Below are 21,034 nucleotides of genomic sequence, written 5' to 3'. Positions count from 1 at the left end.
TTCCTTGCGGTGACTTCTTGTTGCTGGTCTTCTTCCCAGACCTGCATACTCTAGCTATATGTCCAAGCCTACCACAAGTTCTACATTCTTGGTTTTTAAACCAACACTGGTTCTGATCATGCGTTGTCTTTCCACAACGATAACATTTGCCAGAACTCACACCCAATTTGTGTGCACTGAGCTCCGGTGACCGTAGCTGCATTACTGCCGTGCCTCTCGCTGCGGCTTCGTGTGTTGCTGCCATAGTGACCGCCTTCTCAAGCGTCAGCTCATTCTCCTCGAGCAGTCGCTTTTGTGTATCCTGTTTAAATAAACCACACACAAATTTGTCTCGTACTGCATCTGTCAGTCCCGTTCCAAACTGGCAATATTTCGCTAATTTACGCAATTCCAGCAAATATTCAGCATTGCTTTCATGCTGTAGCTGCCTTCTGTCGTAAAATTTAAATCGTTCCGCTAGCATCAGCGGCGTGGGGTTTAGATGCTCTTTCAGGACAGTAACAATCTCATCGAACGTCTTATCCGCCGGTTCATCTGGTGATAACAGGTGTTTCAATTGCCCGTATGTCTTCGCACCCATTAAATTTAATAATGTTAGTGCTTTATCAGCCTCACGAATTTTATTGGCCTTACAATAATTTTTAACTCGTTCAACATATATGGCCCAATCTTCGATGTCACTATCAATGTTGCTAATATTCCCGTGTTTAGGCATTGTAGTACTTTATCAGATTTGCAATTTCTCAGATTTTTTTTTTTACTGCTATCCAAGATGGCGGCTTCCCGCTCTTGCCGTCGTCCTCCGCCCACAAAATGGCGGTTTTCCCGCGCTTGGCGGTCTTCACCCGTCCCCCGATGCCTTCTCCCTTCAGCCCCCGAGTGCGGCCCTTATCTTCGCCGCGATCGCCCGAGTGCGGCCCTTATCAGCGGATGCGATCGCTGGATCGCGAAGTGGCTCCCGACCGAAGCGGCTCTCGGCCCTTATCTGGAGATGCGATCGCTCTCGCGGCTCTCGGCCCTTATCAGGAGATGCGATCGCTCTGTTGAAACGCCTCCCGCTCGAAGCGGCTCTCGCGCCCTATTCCTCCGGCTCCCCCAGCCCCGTTCATGCGGCCAACGCGTCGACTGCCTGTCGCGTCGCTGCCCGGCTCAGACAACGGCTTACCCACCACCAAGCTGGAGAAGAAGCTGACGGTCGCCGATGGAGGCTCCGAGGTCAGGATGTCTTCCAGTGGGGTGGAGAGGGTGGAAACCTCTCTGCAACGTCCTGGCTGTGGACGAAGCTGCCATGGAGTGACTGCCGCAGGGTCCGAATCAGACTCGTCGCCAGTGTTAAGTATGTGTATTGTATTGAACAATTAACACAAAGACTTAAACGTATAACTCAAACAGGTCTTTACTGGTTGGAGGTAGGGACTATTCTGAATACAAGATTACTGCACAGTGTGTTCACCCCCGGTATTACGTCTACAGCAGCCTGAGAAAGTAGTACATCTCTTAAGGTGGAACAGGCTTAAGCTCTCTTAAGGTGGAACAGGTTACATACACAACAGGGGTGCTAACGGTTACCGCCGCCGCTAACCTCCCGCTGAATTTCGCGGGAGGCGTTGTTGGTGCAGCGCCCAGGCGCTAGTTGCTTTGCGCCCCGTTAGCACCCTCGGGAGGCGCAAAGCAACCAAATATTTCCCCCTTGGACACGGTTACAAAATTTGCAGACAACACCAAGTTGGGGGGTGCCGTCAATACTGAGGAAGACTGCGGCAAAATACAAGAAAATGTTCGTAAACTTGTGTAAATGCAATATTAACTTCAATATCGCTAAGTGTGAGGTGGGACATTTTGGTGGGAAGAAGGCCACACACTGCTTGAATAATAAATGTCTAAATGGGGTAGAGGAGCAGAGGGATCTGCGGTCACAGATACTCAAATCACTAAAAGGAGTGACGCAGGTTAATAATGTAAGAAGTCACACAACACCAGGTTATAGTCCAACAGTTTTATTTGAAATCACAAGTTTTCGGAGCGCTGCTCCTTCGTCAGGTGAAGTGGAGAGATGCATAAAGACATGAGGACGGCCTCAACCTGGATCTTGGTTTCATGTCACGCTACATGTAACCCCACCTGACGTAGGGTCATCCAGACTCGAGTCGTCGTTGGCTTGTTCTCTCGACACAGATGCGGCCGGACCTGCTGTGATTTCCAGCAAAAAAAATGTATTTTTGTCTGTTTTTTGTTTTTCATACAGACCCCAGCATCTGCAACATTTGACCCCTTGTGACCCCACCTCATTGTTCTTTGATGTAATGTTTTCCTGACTGACCGGTTTGGACACCATTCACACCTTTGATTGCTGTGATTATCTCTCTGCCGAGGTGTGATAAATGGCAGTTAGAAAGACTCCCTGTAATCATCCGGCATTATTCTCTGACTATATAAGCTGTGTCTTTATGCATCTCTCCACTTCAACTGACGAAGGAGCAGCGCTCCGAAAGCTTGTGATTTCAAATGAAACGCTTGGACTATAACCTGGTGTTGTGTGACTTCTTACATTTGTCCACCCCAGTCCAACACCGGCATCTCCACAGGCAGGTTAATAAGGCCATAAAAAAAGCAAAACCAATCACTGGGGTTCATTTCTAGAGGGATAGAATTGTAAAGCAGAGAAGTTATGTTAAACTTGTATCGAACCTTGGTTAGAACACACTTGGAGTACTGTGCACAGTTCTGGTCTCCATATCACACTTGGAGTTACTGTGCACAGTTCTGCTTCCCATATCACACTTGGAGTTACTGTGCACAGTTCTGGTCTCCATATTACACTTGGAGTACTGTGCACAGTTCTGGTCTCCATATCACACTTGGAGTTACTGTACATAGTTCTGGTCTCCATATCACACTTGGAGTTACTGTGCACAGTTCTGGTCTCCATATCACACTTGGAGTACTTTGCACATTTCTGGTCTCCGTATCACACTTGGAGTTACTGTGCACAGTTCTGCTTCCCATATCACACTTGGAGTTACTGTGCACAGTTCTGGTCCCCTTATCACACTTGGAGTTACTGTGCACAGTTCTGGTCTCCATATTACACTTGGAGTACTGTGCACAGTTCTGGTCTCCGTATCACACTTGGAGTTACTGTACATAGTTCTGGTCTCCATATCACACTTGGAGTTACTGTGCACAGTTCTGGTCTCCATATCACACTTGGAGTACTTTGCACATTTCTGGTCTCCGTATCACACTTGGAGTTACTGTGCACAGTTCTGCTTCCCATATCACACTTGGAGTTACTGTGCACAGTTCTGGTCCCCTTATCACACTTGGAGTTACTATGCACAATTCTGGTCTCCGTATCACACTTGGAGTTACTGTGCACAGTTCTGGTCCCCATATCACACTTGGAGTTACTGTGCACAGTTCTGGTCTCCATATCACACTGGGAGTACTGTGTACAGTTCTGGTCTCCACATCACACTGGGAGTTACTGTGCACAGTTCTGGTCTCCATATCACACTGGGAGTTACTGTGCACAGTTCTGGTCTCCATATCACACTTGGAGTTACTGTGCACAGTTCTAGTCTCCATATCACACTTGGAGTTACTGTGCACAGTTTTGGTCTCCATATCACACTTGGAGTTACTGTGCACAGTTCTAGTCTCCATATCACACTTGGAGTTACTGTGCACAGTTTTGGTCTCCATATCACACTTGGAGTTACTGTGCACAGTTCTAGTCTCCATATCACACTTGGAGTTACTGTGCACAGTTCTGGTCTCCATATCACACTTGGAGTTACTGTGCACAGTTCTGGTCTCCATATCACACTGGGAGTTACTGTGCACAGTTCTGGTCACCATATCACACTTGGAGCACTGTGCACAGTTCAGGTCTCCATATCACACTTGGAGTTACTGTGCACAGTTCTGGTCTCCATATCACACTTGGAGTTACTGTGCATAGTTCTGGTGTCCATATCACACTGGGAGTTACTGTGCACAGTTCTGGTCACCATATCACACTTGGAGCACTGTGCACAGTCCTGGTCTCCATATCACACTTGGAGTTACTGTGCACAGTTCTGGTCACCATATCACACTTGGAGCACTGTGCACAGTCCTGGTCTCCATATCACACTTGGAGTTACTGTGCACAGTTCTGGTCACCATATCACACTTGGAGTTACTGTGCACAGTTCTGGTCACCATCTCACACTTGGAGTAACTGTGCACAGTCCTGGTTTCCTTATCACATTTGCCTGGTTCCATTCTTATCTTTCTAATCGTTGCCAGAGAATCACCTGCAACGGCTTCTCTTCCCGCTCCCGTATCGTTACCTCTGTTGTCCACCAAGGATCTATCCTTGGCCCCCTCCTATTTCTCATCTACTTAGAGTCATAGTCATAGAGTTATACAGCACGGAAAGAGGCCCTTTGGCCCATCGCGTCCGCGCCGGCCATCAAGCCCTGTCTATTCTAATCCCATTTTCCAGCATTTGGTCCGTAGCCTTGTATGCTATGGCATTTCAAGTGCTCATCCAAATGCTTCGTGAATGTGGTGAGGGTTCCTGCCTCTACCACCCTTTCAGGCAGTGAGTTCCAGATTCCAACCACCCTCTGGGTGAAAAAGTTCTTCCTCAAATCCCCTCTAAACCTCCTGCCCCTTATCTTGAATCTAAGCCCCCTGGTTATTGACCCTTCTACTAAGGGGAAAAGTTCCTTTCTATCTACCCTATCTATGCCCCTCATAATTTTGTACACCTCAATCAGGTCCCCCCTCAGCCTTCTCTGCTTCAAGGAAAAGAACCCCAGCCTGTCCCGCCTGCCCCTTGGCGACATCATCCGAAAACACAGCGTCAGTTTCCACATGTACGCTGACGACACCCAGCTCAACCTCACCACCACTTTTCTCGACCCCTCCACGGTCTCTAAATTGTCAGACTGCTTGTCCGACATACAGTTCTGGATGTGCAAAAATTTTCTCCAATTAAATATTGGGAAGACCGAAGCCATTGTTTTCGGTCCCCGTCACAAACTCCGTTCCCTAGCGACTGACTCCATCCCTCTCCATAACATCTGTCTGAGGCTGAGCCACACTGTTCGCTACCCTGGTGTCATATTTGACCCTGAATTGAGCTACCGACCACATATCCGTGGCATAACTAAGGCCTCCTATTTCCACCTCTGTAACATCGCCCGTCTCCGCCCTTGCCTCAGCTCATCCGCTGCTGTGCACAGTTCTAGTCTCCATATCACACTAGTTCCTGGGCAACAGTCTCGAGGGGCTGTATGGCCTCCTCCTGTTCCTATGGTAACTTGCTCGAGGGGCTGAATGGGCCTCCTCCTGTTCCTGTGTAACAGACTCGAGGGGCTGAATGGCCTCCTCCTGTTCCTATGGTAACTTGCTCGAGGGGCTGAATGGGCCTCCTCCTGTTCGGACGCTAACAGGCTCCAGGGGGCTGAATGGCCTCCTCCTGTTCCTATGGTAAGTGGCTCGAGGGGCAGTGGGCCAGACCTTTATTGATCTTGTCTTTGTTTTGGTTTCAGATTGAGATCATTCCGGAGGGACTAGAGACGGCCTTTTTCAAACAATTCTTCAAGGCCTGGAACTGAGGTTGGCGCTTGACGCCTGGGATCATCCTGACCAGAGATGAGATGCAACTGGAACCCTTCTCTTCCTTCTCTCTCTCTCTCACTGTCCGCCAAAGCCCCCTACTCTTTAATAACCTCCCCCCAGATCACAAACCCCAGCCCCTGCTGGGATTGGGTCTACGTCCATATCAGGCGCTGAGCTCCGAAGGTTTATTTGAGAAGCATACAGCACAGAAGGAGGCCATTCGGCCCGTCATGTCTGTGCCTGCAGCTATCCACTGTTTCTTCCACTGTCTTGCTCAATAAACATTCAGACCTTCAAGTGGACTCTTTTGTCTTTCTTTGACCAGATTTAATTGTATTTCGGAATCGATGGGGTCTGTTGGCAATAAAATGCATCAGGGAAAGAATCATACATCACAAAAGGAGGCCATTCGCGACAGCGTGCTTGTGTCCCTCCGACAGTGCGGTACTCCCTCAGTACTGCCCCTCCGACAGTGCGGTACTCCCTCAGTACTGCCCCTCCGACAGTGCGGTACTGCCTCAGTACTGCCCCTCCGACAGTGCGGTACTCCCTCAGTACTGTCACTCCAACAGTGCAGCGCTCCCTCAGTACTGCCCCTCTGACAGTGCAGCGCTCCCTCAGTACTGCCCCTCTGACAGTGCAGCGCTCCCTCAGTACTGCCCCTCTGACAGTGCAGCGCTCCCTCAGTACTGCCCCTCTGACAGTGCAGCGCTCCCTCAGTACTGCCACTCCGACAGTGCAGTGCACCCTCAGTACTGCCCCTCTGACAGTGCAGCGCTCCCTCAGTACTGACCCTCTGACAGTGCAGCGCTCCCTCAGTACTGCCACTCCGACAGTGCACTACACCCTCAATACTGCCCCTCTGACAGTGCAGCGCTCCCTCAGTTCTGTCCCTCCAACAGTGCAGCGCTCCCTCAGTACTGCCCCTCCGACAGTGCAGCACTCCCTCAGTACTGCACTTCCGACAGTGCAGCGCTACCTCAGTACTGCCCCACCGACAGTGCAGCACTCCCTCAGTACTGCCCCTCTGACAGTACGGTGCTCCCTCAGTACTGCCCCTCCGACAGTGCAGTGCTGCCTTAGTACTGCCCCTCCGACAGTGCAGCACTCCCTCAGTACTGCCACTCCGACAGTGCAGTGCACCCTCAGTACTGCCCCTCTGACAGTGCAGCGCTCCCTCAGTACTGCCCCTCTGACAGTGCGGCGCTCCCTCAGTACTGCCCCTCCGACAGTGCAGCGCTCCCTCAGTACTGCCCCTCTGACAGTGCAGTGCTCCCTCAGTACTGTCCCTCCAACAGTGCAGCGCTCCCTCAGTACTGCCCCTCTGACAGTGCAGCGCTCCCTCGGTACTGCCCCTCTGACAGCGCAGCGCTCCCTCAGTACTGCTCCTCCAACAGTGCAGCGCTCCCTCAGTACATTCCCTCCAACAGTGCAGTGCTCCCTCAGTACTGCCACTCCGACAGTGCAGTGCACCCTCAGTACTGCCCCTCTGACAGTGCAGCGCTCCCTCAGTACTGTCCCTCCAACAGTGCAGCGCTCCCTCAGTACTGCCCCACCGACAGTGCAGCACTCCCTCAGTACTACTTTCTCAATTAATCTTTTTAAATCTTAGATCGATACATTTTTGCAAGCCAAGGGTATAATACCATATGGATCCAAGGCGGGTGAATGGAGTTAGGATACAGATCAGCCATGATCTCGTTGAATTCTGGAACAAGCTCGAGGAGTTGAATGGGCCTTCTCCTGTTCCTCTGTAACAGGTTCGAGGGTCTAAATGGTCTCCTCCTGTTCCTATGGTAACAGGCTCGAGGGGCTGAATGACCTCCTCCTGTTCCTGTGTAACAGGCCCGACGGACTAAATGGGCCTCCTCCTGATCCTATGTAACAGGCTCGAGGAGCTGAATGGGCCTCCTCCTGATCCTATGTAACAGGCTCGAGGAGCTGAATGGGCTTCCTCCTGATCCTATGTAACAGGCTCAACGGGCTGAATGGGCCTCCTCCTGATCCTATGTAACAGGCTCGAGGAGCTGAATGGGCCTCCTGATCCTATGTAACAGGCTCGAGGGGCTGAATGGGCCTCCTCCTGTTCCTATGTAACAGGCTCGAGGAGCTGAATGGGCCTCCTGATCCTATGTAACAGGCTCGAGGAGCTGAATGGGCCTCCTCCTGATCCTGTGTAACAGGCTCGACGGGCTGAATGGGCCTCCTCCTGTTCCTATGTAACAGGCTCGAGGAGCTGAATGGGCCTCCTGATCCTATGTAACAGGCTCGAGGGGCTGAATGGGCCTCCTCCTGATCCTGCGTAACAGGCTCGACGGGCTGAATGGGCCTCCTCCTGTTCCTGTGGTGCACGCTTGCATGGAATTCTGAATTGAAACCGGTCCGTTGATTGTGGTATTCAGTCTCGGTCGGAAGTGAAACCTGCCCCGATTGTTGAGATAATGAGGAACAATGAGCTGGACTTGACTGTTCGCAAAGCACGATAAGCTCAGGTGAATTAGTCCCAGGTCTGGTATCTGAGGAATGTAGTGGGGGCAGTGGGTCAAATGCTGACCTTTCACTCTCTGTGACCTGTGGGTCAAATCCAGCTGCAGACTGACAGGATATAAAACACAAGAATTAGCAGCAGGAGCAGGCCATAATCTTCAATAAGATCATGGCTGATCTTCCACTTCAACTCCACTTCCCTGCTCTATCCCCATATCCATTGATTCCCCTAGAATCAAAAAATCTATGGATCTCAGTCTTGATTATACTCAACGACTGAGCCTCCACAGCCCTCTGGGGTGGAGAATTCCAAAGATTCACCTCCCTCTGAGTGAAGAAATTTCTCCTCATCTCAGTCCAAAATGGCCGACACCTTATTCTGAGACTGTGACCCCTGGTTTTAGACTCCCCAGCCCGGGGGAAACATCCTCCCTGCATCTAACTTGTCAATCCCGCCTCAGAATTTTACACGTTTCAATGAGATCGCCTCTCATTCTTCCTGGCCTACTCCTGCTCCTATTCCTTCTGTTTGAGTGTGTGTTTACCATGGTGGGTTATTGCCTACATTGGCTGTGGGTAACCTCTGCCTACTTACTCCCCTTCCTGTTCCAAGCAGAGGTGATGCTGTGGAGCGGGATTCAGAAAGGCCCTCCTCGCAGACTAAAGTTCCCAGAGACCAGCGTGGTGCTGGACATTGTAAGGGGTCGTTTTAACGAGCTTGTGGTGTGCGAGATCGGTTTTTGATTTCACACTGCTCGTGAGCGGTTCCGAAGCGCTCCCCCCTCACCGGTTCTAGACACTGGGCTTATTGCCAGACCGCCTTGATGTGTTGGCCCAACTTGTGACTCGGAAGACAAATGGATCAGGTGAGACAAGGTAAGTTTTAAATCAAAGGTATCTTATTTTTAAGGAGAATAAAACATAGAGAATGAAGAAACAATGCAGACAAAAATCATGAACACGCCTCTCAATGGGAACTCAAACTTAACACACAAGAGTTACTTTGACTATCATAATACATCAATTCTAGATCAGCGATATAATAAAACGGGGGTGGAGAAAGCGCACGGCACAACGAAGGATGAATAACACTCCCGAATTACAAAGCCCTTAATATTAAAAACCCTCCCGTCTAAAGTATACCTCAACTAGATCAGCTAGGTGGAGTTGGGCCTTTATGCTCACCAGGGATTTAAAAAAACTGTCCTTGACCTTGGTGCTCCTGTATTGTCCGGGATCTCCAATCTTCCTTATTGGACCGGCTCCTGAACCTGCTCTCCTGCTCGAACTTGTAGGCCCTCCGTGCTCCTCGAACCGTAATCGAACCTCTCCACTCGCTCTGCCTTTGACCTCGTGTCTGTGTGAAAACTGTCTTTTTGTCTCTTTTCCCCCAGCAGTTATACTGTTTTCTTGCTCTTATCTTGGCGCCAAATCAGGGGTTTTCTTTTGTTAAAGTAATGGGCAGGCTGCTTTGACAAAAGCGGGTACTTTATTTTAATGTCTTGTAAATGAAACTAATGGGATCTGTCCTGTGTCCCTCTGAGTTTGGTACAGATAATAGGTTTTGTCTGTGCTCTGCGATTTCAGAGATGGGTTTGCGTTTTGCTAGCAATTAACACACCTTGAGGTGTAAATACTTTTCTTTTGACTTCGTTACTACTGTAACCATTTTACCATATCAATTGCAGTCAGTTCTGGAATCTTCTAATCGGTGGTGACTCAGGTTTCTGTAAGATACTGCAGTGGTATGTCCTTCTGAAATGAGTCATGTGATCTGCCAACTCCATCTTGTGTTCATAAAATGTGGCCATTTCAGGGGTTTTACAATGTAGACTGTATTTTCCTGGATTTTTGCGAATCCTACAACATCATGCGACGATCCGTGCAGTAACTTGGGGAAGTCGCAGGCCGTGAGGTGAGGTGAATGGAGCGGCAGTCTCAGACTCCCAGTCCCGCTGCTGAATCAGTCTGTGTGTTGTCGTGCGAGGGAGAGACGCAATCTGGACACACGGCGCTGACTTTTCGCTCTCTACATAAGAACATAAGAAATAAGAGCAGGAATAGGCCATTCAGCCCCTTGAGCCTGCTCCGCCATTCAATAAGATCATGGCTGATCATCGACTTCAACTCAACTTTCCCGCCCTATCCCCATATCCATTGATTCCCTGAATATTCAAATATCTATCGATCTCTGTCTTGAATATACTCAACGGCTGAGCCTCCACAGCTCTCTCGGGTAGAAAATTCCAAAGATTCACCACCGTCTGAGTGAAGAAATTCCTCCTCATCTCAGTCCTAAATGTCCGACCCCTTATTCTGAGACTGTGACCCTTGGATCTAGATTTCCCAGCCAGGGGGAAACATCCACCCTGCATCTCCCCTGTCAATCTCCCCTCAGAATTTTATACGTTTCAACGTGATCTCTTCTCATTCTTCTAAACTCCAAGAAATATGGGTCCTTTCTACTCAATCTCTCCTCATAGGACAACCCTCTCACCCTAGGAATCAATCCAGTAAACCTATGATGCGCTCCCTCTGAGGCAAGTATATTCTTCCTTAGTTAAGAAGTTCCAAATTGTACACAGTGCTCCAGGAGCGGTCTCACCAAAGCCCTACATAATAGGGGATGAAGGGATCCTCTCTGAATGCGGGGACTGAGACCTGCAATTTCACCCTCTTCCCTATTGGAGAACTGGGAGTGATTGAGGAAGAAGGGAGGAATCTGTACCCAGCACATAGTGAAGTGTCTGGGAGCGTGTGACACGGATACCAGATGCTAACACTAAATAGCACAGAGATCCCATCAATGCAATGAGATTGCAAGACATCGGCCAACAGCTTCTGGCTAACTAAAATAAAACAAAAGCTCCTCAGAGCAGAAAAGGTTGAGTTGAGATTGACCAGAATGGTACCAGGGATGAGGGACTTCAGTTACATGGAGAGAATGGAGAAGCTGGGGTTGTTCTCCTTAGAGCAGGGAAGGTTAATGGAAGATTGACCAGAATGGTACCAGGGATGAGGGACTTCAGTTACGTGGAGAGACTGGAGAAGCTGGGATTGTTCTCCTTAGAGCAGAGAAGGTTAATGGAAGATTGACCAGAATGGTATCGGGGATGAGGGACCTCAGTTACGTGGAGAGACTGGAGAAGCTGGGATTGTTCTCTTTAGAGCAGAGAAGGTTAAGGGGAGATTGACCAGAATGGTACCTGGGATGAGGGACTTCAGTTACGTGGAGAGACTGGAGAAGCTGGGATTGTTCTCCCTGGAGCAGAGAAGGTGAATGGAAGATTGATCAGAATGGTACCGGGGATGAGGGACTTCAGTTACATGGAGAGAATGGAAAAGCTAGGGTTATCCTCCTTAGAGCAGAGAAGGTTGAATTGAGATTGACCAGAATGGTACCAGGGATGAGGGACTTCAGTTAGGTGGAGACACTGGAGAAGCTGGGGTTGTTCTCCTTGGAGCAGAGAAGGTTGAGTTCAGATTGACCAGAATGCTACCAGGGATGAAAGACTTCAGTTATGTGGAGAGACTTTGCCACATCTATTCACTATCCCCTCTGGTATTTCCCTCTCTATGGGGGAAAGAACACGGGGATGGGACTATATGGATAGCTCTTTCAATGAGCCAGCACAGGCGTGATGGGCCGAATGTGCTCCTTCTGTGCTGTGTGTTTCGATGATTCTATGAAAAGCCAAAATATTGCAGATGCCAAAAATCTGAAATAAAACCAAAAAATGCTGGAAACACTCAGCAGGTCAGGCAGCATCTGTGGAGAGAGAAACAGAGTTAACGTTTCAGGTCAATGACCTTTTGTCAGGACTGGAAATAGTTGATGGGGTTGTTGATGGGGTGAGATGAAGAGGGGTGGGACCTGTTGGACTAAATGGCCTGTTTCTTTTTTTTTATTAGTTCATATATGCAAGGCCAGGATTTATTGCCCAGCCCTAATTGCCCTTGAGAAGGTGGTGGTGGACCATCTTCTTGAACCACTGCAGTCCGTGTGGTGAAGGTACTCCCATAGTGCTGTTAGGGAGGGAGTTCCAGGATTTTGACCCAGCGATGATGAAGGAATGGCCGATATATATCCAAGTCAGGATGGTGTGTGACTTGGAGGGGAACTTGGAGGTGGTGGTGTCCCCATGCGCCTGCTGCCCTTGTCCTTGTAGGTGGTAGAGGTCGCGGGTTTGGGAGGTGCTGCCGAGGAAGCCTTGGCGAGTTGCTGCAGTGCATCTTGTAGATGGTACACACTGCAGCCACGGTGCGCCGGTGGTGGAGGGAGTGAATGTTTAAGGTGGTGGATGGGGTGCCAATCAAGCGGGCTGCTTTGTCCTGGATGGTGTCGAGCTTCTTGAGTGTTGTTGGAGCTGCACTCATCCAGGCAAGTGGAGTGTGTTCCATCACTGCTGGCAAAATGTCAAGTTGGATTCAAAACTGGCTCGGAGACAGGAAGCAGAGGGTAATGGTTGATGGGTGTTTTTGTGACTGGAAGGCTTTTTTCAGTGGGGTTCCGCAGGGCTCAGTACTAGGTCCCCTGCTTTTGTGGTATATATCAATGATCTAGACTTGAATATAGGGGTATGATTAAGAAGTTTGCAGATGATACTAAAATCGGCTGTGTGGTTGATACTGAAGAAGGAAGCTGTAGACTGCAGGGAGATATCAATAAATTGGTCAGTTGGACAGAACAGTGGCAAATAGAATTCAATCCGGAGAAGTGCGAGGTAATGCATTTGGGGAGGGCTAACAAGGAAAGGGAATACACATTGAATGGTAGGACACTGAGTAGTGTAGAGGAACAAAGGGACCTTGGAGTGCATGTCCACAGATCCCTGAAGGTAGTAGGCCAGGTAGATCAGGTGGTTAAGAAGGCATACGGAATGCTTGCCTTTATTAGCCGTGGCATAGAATACAAGAGCAGGGGGGTTATGCTTCAACTGTATAAAACACTAGTTAGGCCTCAGCTAGAGTACTGCATGCAGTTCTGGTCACCACATTACAGGAAAGATGTGATTGCACTAGAGAGGGTACAGAGGAGATTTACAAGGATGTTGCTGGGAGTAGAGAATCTTAGCTATGAGGAAAGACTGGATAGGCTGGGTCTGTTTTCCTTGGAACAGAGGAGGCTGAGGGGAGACCTTATTGGGGTGTATAAAATTATGAGGGGCCTAGATAAAGTGGATAGAAAGGATCTATTTCCCTTAGTAGAGGGGTCAAAAACCAGGGGGCAGAGATTTAAAGTAATTGGGGGAAGGTTTAGAGGGGATTTGAGGGGAAATTTATTCACGCAGAGGGTTGTGGGGGTCTGGAACTCACTGCCTGAAAGGGTGGTAGAGGCAGGAACCCTAACCACATTTAAAAAGTACTTGGATGTGCACTTGGGATGCTGTAACCTGCAGGGCTACGGAAAAAGAGCTGGGAAGTGGGATTTGTAGTGTATGTGCCTTTAAGAGCCCCCTGTGTACTGTAATGCCGGTAATGGCCACTCGGGCTATATAAGCCTGTATATTGTGTTGTATCAGTTAGTTCCCCTCCAGACTTTGTTCAGTAAACACCTGTGAAACCAACTCCTGTCTTCAGTGTCTCTATTAACACACGGACACAACAGTGGCGACGAATTGGAAACGGACTTACCTGCAATTCAGCAGCACCTCAAGGACATCGATTCCTCAGACGTCCAAAGTCGAAGAAAAGCAAGAAAAAGAAAAAGCTGTGGTTTCACCAGCTAGCCGAGCTGGTGGCAGGTACTGCAATAATCCTTCCTGGGCGTCGGGCTGGGGCTCCAGCGGCTGGCTCTGCAGCGAGGCCAAGCAGCGAAGGCGGAGGCAAGCTGTAACAGACGGGGAGGGAGCATTCGGGAGACGGCCGGTGCTGCAAGCAGGTCGGCGTTCAGACCTAGCAGAGAGAGTCCGGCGGGAACGAGTCTCCACCTGTAAATAATTTTTTTTTAAAAACGCGGAAAACAGCGTTGTCATCGGCAGCAGCGGCGGGGAAGCACGGGAAGTGCAATATCTTTTCTGCAGGAAAGAAAGAAAAGCGCGGGAAGCGCCATTTTTTTCCAGGATGCCTAAGGCTGGCAATATTGATGCTTTTGATAACGATATAGAGGATTGGACCACATATGTGGAAAGAGTGGAGGTATATTGCACCGCAAATGGAGTAGAAAATGATAAAAAAAAGCGTCAGTACTTCTAAATCTAATGGGCGCAAAGACATACGGGCTGTTACGAAACTTAATCACTCCAGCCAAACCAAAGGACAAGAATTTTAAGGAAATTGTTGATACCCTACAGGAGTACTTAAACCCAACACCGCTGCTGATAGCGGAACGATTCAATTCTTCAAGAGGAATCAACACAAGAATGAAAGTAACGCTGATTACCTCACCGAATTAAGAAAGCTATCAAAGCACTGCCAATTCGGGGCAGGACTATCAGATTATCTTCGAGACAAATTCGTCTGCGGTCTCCTAAGTGAAGGAACAGAGAAAAAGCTGCTTTCTGAGAAAGATTTGACACTGGACAAGGCTTTCAGTATGGCTGTATCATACGAAGCAGCCGCAAGAGGAGCTGCAGAGATACAACAAAAGACACAGGACTTCGGCATCCATGAAATGACACAGGGTTTCGAGAGATGTTATCGCTGCGGCAGATCCACCCATGACCAGAGGGACTGCTGGTTTAAGGACAAAGCATGCAGGCAATGCGGAAAGATTGGACACATTGCATGGGTATGCCGATCTGGACAAAGAAAATCCACGGACAGGAAAAAAAAATCAATAAAGAAAAGTACAGAAAGGTACAAATGATGACGGACAGTAGCTCCGAAGACCAGAAGAGCGATAGCGACTCCGAAAACAAGAGACTAAGCTGTCTCAAATTACATAATGTAATTGCCAAAGAAGATTACCAGACCATTTGGGTTACCCTCACGATAGCAGGGTCCCCAGTTAAAATGGAGCTAGATACAGGATCAGCTCTGACCGTCATAAATCGACGGGATTACGAGCGGCTATTTCCGCATATACCTTTAAAAGACACATCCATTATCTTGAAAACATATACGGGGCAGAAAGTATACCCCAAAGGAAAAATAAGGGTGCCTGTTGTATACAACGGCAAGGAAATACAGAAGTTGTATTTATACGTTCTACATGATAGTGGTCCACCGCTGTTGGGACGTGAATGGATCAGGAAAATACGTTTAGATTGGCACTCCATTCAGGCACTGACGGTGACCAGTAAGGAAAAAAATGATGATGACATCATACCTGAATGACTAAAAGACATCTTGGCCAACGCCAAGGAAGTGTTTCAAGAGAAACTAGGAACCTTGAAAGGCATCACCGCCTCAATAAAAGTGGAAGATGCGGCAATTCCCAAGTTTTTTAAGGCAAGACCGGTGCCATACGCAATTCGTCCAGCAGTCGAGGCAGAGCTGTAGAATTTGGAAAAGGCAGGCGTATTATCCAAAATAGATTGGAGCGAGTGGGCAACACCCATCGTCCCGGTCATGAAGAAAACGTTGAATAATGATAAACCTGAAGAACAGAGAAAAATTCGCATCTATGGAGACTTCAAGGTGACTGTAAACCCGGTCCTTCACATGGTACAGTATCCTCTTCCGAGGATAGAAGATATTTTCGCCTCACTATCCGGAGGGAAACGTTTCACCAAAATTGACTTGGCACAGGCATATCTACAGATGGAGGTTGAAGAGGCCTCTACAATGTACCTCACGATAAATACACACAAAGGCCTGTACCAGTACAATCGACTGGTTTTCGGAGTAGCATCAGCTCCAGCTATCTGGCAAAGAGCTATGGAGCAAGTCCTCCAAGGGATTCCGGGGACTCAATGCTACCTAAACGACATCCTTGTAACAGGAGAAAACGACAACGAGCACCTTGCCAATTTGGAGCAGGTGCTCACTAGGCTGAGAGAACGGGGCCTACGAGCAAATCGCCCCAAGTGCGAATTTTTCCAGAATCAAATATCATATTGTGGCCACATAATTAATAAGGAAGGGTTGCATAAGTCACCTGAAAAAAATTGAAGCGGTCATAAAAGCCCCAGCACCTGAAAATGTTTCACAATTAAGGTCGTTCCTGGGATTGATAAATTACTATCATAAATTTTTACCGAACTTATCAACTCTTCTGCACCCTCTTAATGAACTGCTACAAACAGGAGCAATTTGGAAATGGAGCGAAGACTGTAAACGTGCCTTCCATAAATGCAAAGACTTAATCACGTCCAAAGAAGTTTTGGCTCATTACAACCCATCACTGCCAATCAGACTGGCGTGCGATGCATCCCCTTACGGCGTAGGAGCGGTATTATCGCATCGATTCCCTGATGGCTCGGAACGGCCGATAGCTTTTGCGTCACGCTCATTGAACTGAGCTGAGCGTAACTATGCCCAAATCGACAGGGAAGCACTCAGCCTGGTATGGGGAGTGAAGAAATTCAACCATTACCTACACGGACAAAAATTTACCTTGTTGACTGACCATCAACCCCTCATCTCCATACTCAACCCTAAAATGGGTGTTCCCATTATGACAGCGCAAAGGCTACAGAGGTGGTCCCTTTTTCTAGGGGCACACCAATATAACATAGAATACAAAGGATCAAAACAGCATGGGAATGCTGACGGTTTATCGCGCCTACCGTTGCCAACAGTAGAAGAGGCACCTACCGTAGACCCAGTGGAGATTTTCCACTCTACCATAGTCGAATGTCTACCAGTAACAAATTCTGCCATTGAAAGGGAAACTAAAAATGACCCGACTCTCTCACGAGTCTACGATTTAACAGTGAAGGGATGGCCAGCACATGGCGAACCACTGTTGCCAGCATTCTTGTAAAGAAGAGAACAGCTGTCAGTGTGCCGAGGAACCTTGATGTGTGGATCCAGAGTGGTGATTCCACCCAAACTCCAGGATAAAATTCTAAAGGAGCTTCACGAGGGGCATCTGGGTGGAGTGAAAATGAAGAACCTAGCCAGGGTGTTTGTATGGTGGCCAGGTATCGATGGAGACATCGAAGAAATGACCAAGAGCTGCCTAGGATGCCAGAAGGTCCAAAACGCTCCACCACAAGCCCCTCTACATCCATGGGAGTGGCCCTCATCTCCATGGCAAAGGGTACACATCGACTTTGCTGGTCCATTTATGGACTCAATGTTCTTAATCGCGGTTGATGCACACTCCAAGTGGCCGGAGGTAATAAAGATGTCCTCCACCACCACAGAAAAAACCATCACAGTATTAAGGACCATATTTGCCAGGAATGGGCTGCCTGAACAGATCTGTTCTGATAATGGACCGCAATTTGTGTCCGAAGAATTCAGGAAGTTCTTAAAAAACAATGGGGTTAAGCACTACACGTCCGCCCCATACCATCCCGCCACCAATGGATTGGCTGAAAGGTTTGTCCAGACCTTCAAGAAGGCCATAAAGGCCATGGGTAATGAAGACATAAAACTTCAGCATAAGGTGGATAACTTCTTGTTTGCATACAGGAATGCAACACATATGGTTACAAACCAAACTCCCGCCATGATGTTCTTCAATAGAAGCCTAAGATGCCGGCTGGATTTGATCAAGCCAAACATCAGAAGGGACGTGGAGAACCGGCAATTTCAAGGCATGAATGAAAGGCCAACTAGAACCTTCCAGATAGGTCAACAAGTTTTGGCCCGGGACTACCGTACCGAGAAATGGCAGCCTGGAACTATCTGCACACGACTAGGACCGCTGATGTATACCGTGGACATTGGAGAAAGCATAATAAGGCGCCATGCTGACCAAATCATAGAGTCATCCGAAAAGGGACAACCTACACCACAACTCTATACGCCTAATGATGAAGTAGAGATACCCATAGTATCTACCTCCGATCCGGTGATACTGGAACCCGATGAACCTGACACTGGCATTCAAGCCGAATCAGCCTTGCAAAAAGAACCTACTACACCACCAGAAACTACTACACCACCGAGGCGTTATCCGGACCGAGTCAGGAAGCCTCCAGAGAGACTGACTTATAATTGATTAACTGCAGCAATGTGTAGATTATTGTTCTTGTAATATGTAATTAATGATTACTTAAAATATTATGTACTGGTTGACTAAAAGGGGAGGAATTGTAGTGTATGTGCCTTTAAGAGCCCCCTGTGTACTGTAATGCCGGTAATGGCCACTCGGGCTATATAAGCCTGTATATTGTGTTGTATCAGTTAGTTCCCCTCCAGACTTTGTTCAGTAAACACCTGTGAAACCAACTTCTGCTTTCAGTGTCTCTATTAACACACGGACACAACAGGATTAGGCTGGATAGCTCTTTGTTGGCCGGCGCGGACACGATGGGTCGAAATGGCCTCCTTCCGTGCTGTAACTTTCTATGATTCTATCACATTCCCGAGTTGTGCTTTGCAGATGGTGGAAAGGCTTTGGGGAGTCAGGAAGTGAGACACTTGCCACAGAATACCCGGCCTCTGACCTGCTCTTGTTGCCACAGTTTTTATGTGTAATACAAAGCTGGCTGGGCGTGTGTGCTGTGAGGAGGATGTCGAGAAACTCCAGGATGATTTGGACAGGTTGGGTGATTGGGTAGAAGCATGGCAGATGCAATATAACGTGGATAAGTGCGAGGTTATCCACTTTGGTGGCAAAAACAGGAAGGCAGATTATTATCTGAATGGCAATAGATTGGGAGAAGGGGAAGTGCAACGAGACCTGGGCGTCCTTGTGCACCAGTCGCTGAAGGTAAGCATGCAGGTGCAGCAGGTGGTTAAGAAGGCAAATGGTATGTTGGCCTTCATAGCGAGAGGATTCGAGTACAGGAACTAGGATGTCTTGCTGCAGTTGTACAGGGCCTTGGTGAGACCGCATCTTGAGTATTGTCTGCAGTTTTGGTCGCCTTATCTGAGGAAGGATGTTCTTGCCATGGAAGGAGATCAGCGAAGATTCACCAGGCTGATACCTGGGATGGCAGGAATGACGTATGAGGAGAGATTGGGTCGATTGGGCTTATACTCGCTGGAGTTTAGAAGAATGAGAGGGGATCTCATTGAAACTTATAAAATTCTGACAGGACTAGACAGACTAGATGCAGGAAGGATGTTCCCAATGGCGGGGGAGTCCAGAACCAGGGGTCACAGTCTAAGGATAAGGAGTAAGCCATTTAGGACAGAGATGAGGAGGAGTTTCTTCACCCAGAGAGTGGTGAACCTGTGGAATTCTCTACCACAGGAGGCAGTAGAGGCCAATTCATTAAATATATTCAAGAAGGAGTTGGATATATTTCTTAAGGCTAAAGGGATCAAGGGATATGGGGAGAAGGCAGGGACAGGGTACTGAACTTGGATGATCAGCCATGATTGCATTGAATGGCGGAGCAGGCTCGAGGGGCCGAATGGCCTACTCCTGCTCCTATCTTCTATGTTTCTATGTTTCTATGATATTAATTAAGAGATTTAACAGTTTTTAAGCAAGTATAGAGGCAGTGGAAAAGGGGGGGAGGGGAGGAAATAACAAAAGGGAAGGTCTGTGATGGGGGCAGGGCAGAAGAGACTAAATGACAAAAGGGATGATGGTGCGAGGCAAAGGGGGTGGCAATGGGACAAGCGAAGTAAATAAAGTGGCACAGAGTCGGGAGAATCTGTGTACGGTTCTGCTCGCCAGATTATAAAAATTAGATAAAGGTACTGGAGAAGGTGCAGAAAAGTTTCACAAGGAGGACACGAGAACTGCAAGGTTACACCTATCAGGAACGAATGAACAGGCTGGGTCTCTTTTCTCTGGAAAAGAGAAGGCTGAGGGGTGACCTGATCGAGGTCTTTAAAACGATGAAAGGTTTTGATGGAGTGGACACAGAGAGAGTGTTTCCACTTGTGGGGAAGAGCAAAACCAGAGGCCTGTTCGATATAAGATAGTCACCAAAAAATCAAATAGGGAATTGAGGAGAAACTTCTTGACCCAGAGAGGGGTGAGAATGTGGAACTCGTCACTACAGAGAGTGGTTGAGGCGAATACTGTAGATGCATTTAAGGGGAAGCTAGATACGCACATGAGGGAGAAGGGATTATGTTGATAGAGTTAGATGAGGAAGGATGGGAGGAGGCTCGGTTGGAACACAAACACTGGCATGGGCTGGTTGGGCTGAATGGCCTGTTTCCGTGCAGGATATTCAATGTAATTCATTGAAACAGATGGGTGGTGACTGTAGCAAGTTTCTCCTTTGGAGCAATTCCCACCGTGGCCAGCATCTCCTCGACGGAGGTTACAGCCACTTCCCCCTTCAGTTCCACCCCCATTGATTGCACAGAGCCCCAAGAGACACCACACTTCCTCTTTCTGTTGTTAGGTACAATGCCACATGACTCATGTCAGTGCCTTCTGTGGTGTGAACTGTGGTTCAGTGGGTAGCACTCTCACCTCTGTGTCAGAGGCCGTGGGTTCATCGTCCCACTCCAGAGAATTGAGTCACATAATCCAGGCCAACACTGCCAGTGCAGCACTGAGGGAGTGCCGCACTGTAGGAGGGGCAGTACTGAGGGAGCGTTGCACTGTCGGAGGGGCAGTACTGAGGGAGTGCTGCACTGTCGGAGGGGCAGTACTTAGGGAGCGCTGCACTGTCGGAGGGGCAGTACTGAGGGAGCGCTGCACTGTCGGAATGGCAGTACTGAGGGAGCGCCGCACTGTCGGAGGGACAGTAAAGAGGGAGCGCTGCACTGTCGGAGGGGCAGTACTGAGGGAGCGCTGCATTGTCGGAGGGGCAGTACTGAGATAGCGATGCACTGTCGGAGGGGCATTACTGAGGGACGCCGCACTGTCGGAGGGGCAGTACTGAGATAGCGCTGCACCGTCGGAGGGGCATTACTGAGGGAGCGCTGCACTGTCGGAATGGCAGTACTGAGGGAGCGC

General features: G+C 48.7%; 1 protein-coding gene and 1 pseudogene across 2 annotated transcripts in view; one reads left to right on the top strand and one right to left on the bottom strand.

The window, feature by feature from the left end:
• Positions 1 to 5,913, top strand: part of capgb (capping protein (actin filament), gelsolin-like b) — an 88,552-nt gene extending 82,639 nt beyond the window's left edge. For both annotated transcript variants that reach the window (XM_085975846.1, XM_085975845.1), the window contains exon 10: positions 5,547 to 5,913. In XM_085975846.1, coding sequence (XP_085831972.1) covers positions 5,547 to 5,612 — 66 coding nt within the window. In that variant the 3' untranslated portion in view covers positions 5,613 to 5,913. The remainder of the gene's footprint in view (positions 1 to 5,546) is intronic.
• Positions 5,891 to 21,034, bottom strand: part of LOC147092117 (uncharacterized) — a 52,722-nt pseudogene continuing 37,578 nt past the window's right edge.

This window comes from Somniosus microcephalus, unplaced genomic scaffold (assembly GCF_052327205.1).
Source record: "Somniosus microcephalus isolate GS21.2 unplaced genomic scaffold, FLI_Smic_1.0 unresolved_chr2, whole genome shotgun sequence".
Taxonomy (NCBI): domain Eukaryota; kingdom Metazoa; phylum Chordata; class Chondrichthyes; order Squaliformes; family Somniosidae; genus Somniosus; species Somniosus microcephalus.
Note: the sequence above shows the minus strand (reverse complement) of the source record. Positions and strands in the feature narration are given on the sequence as shown.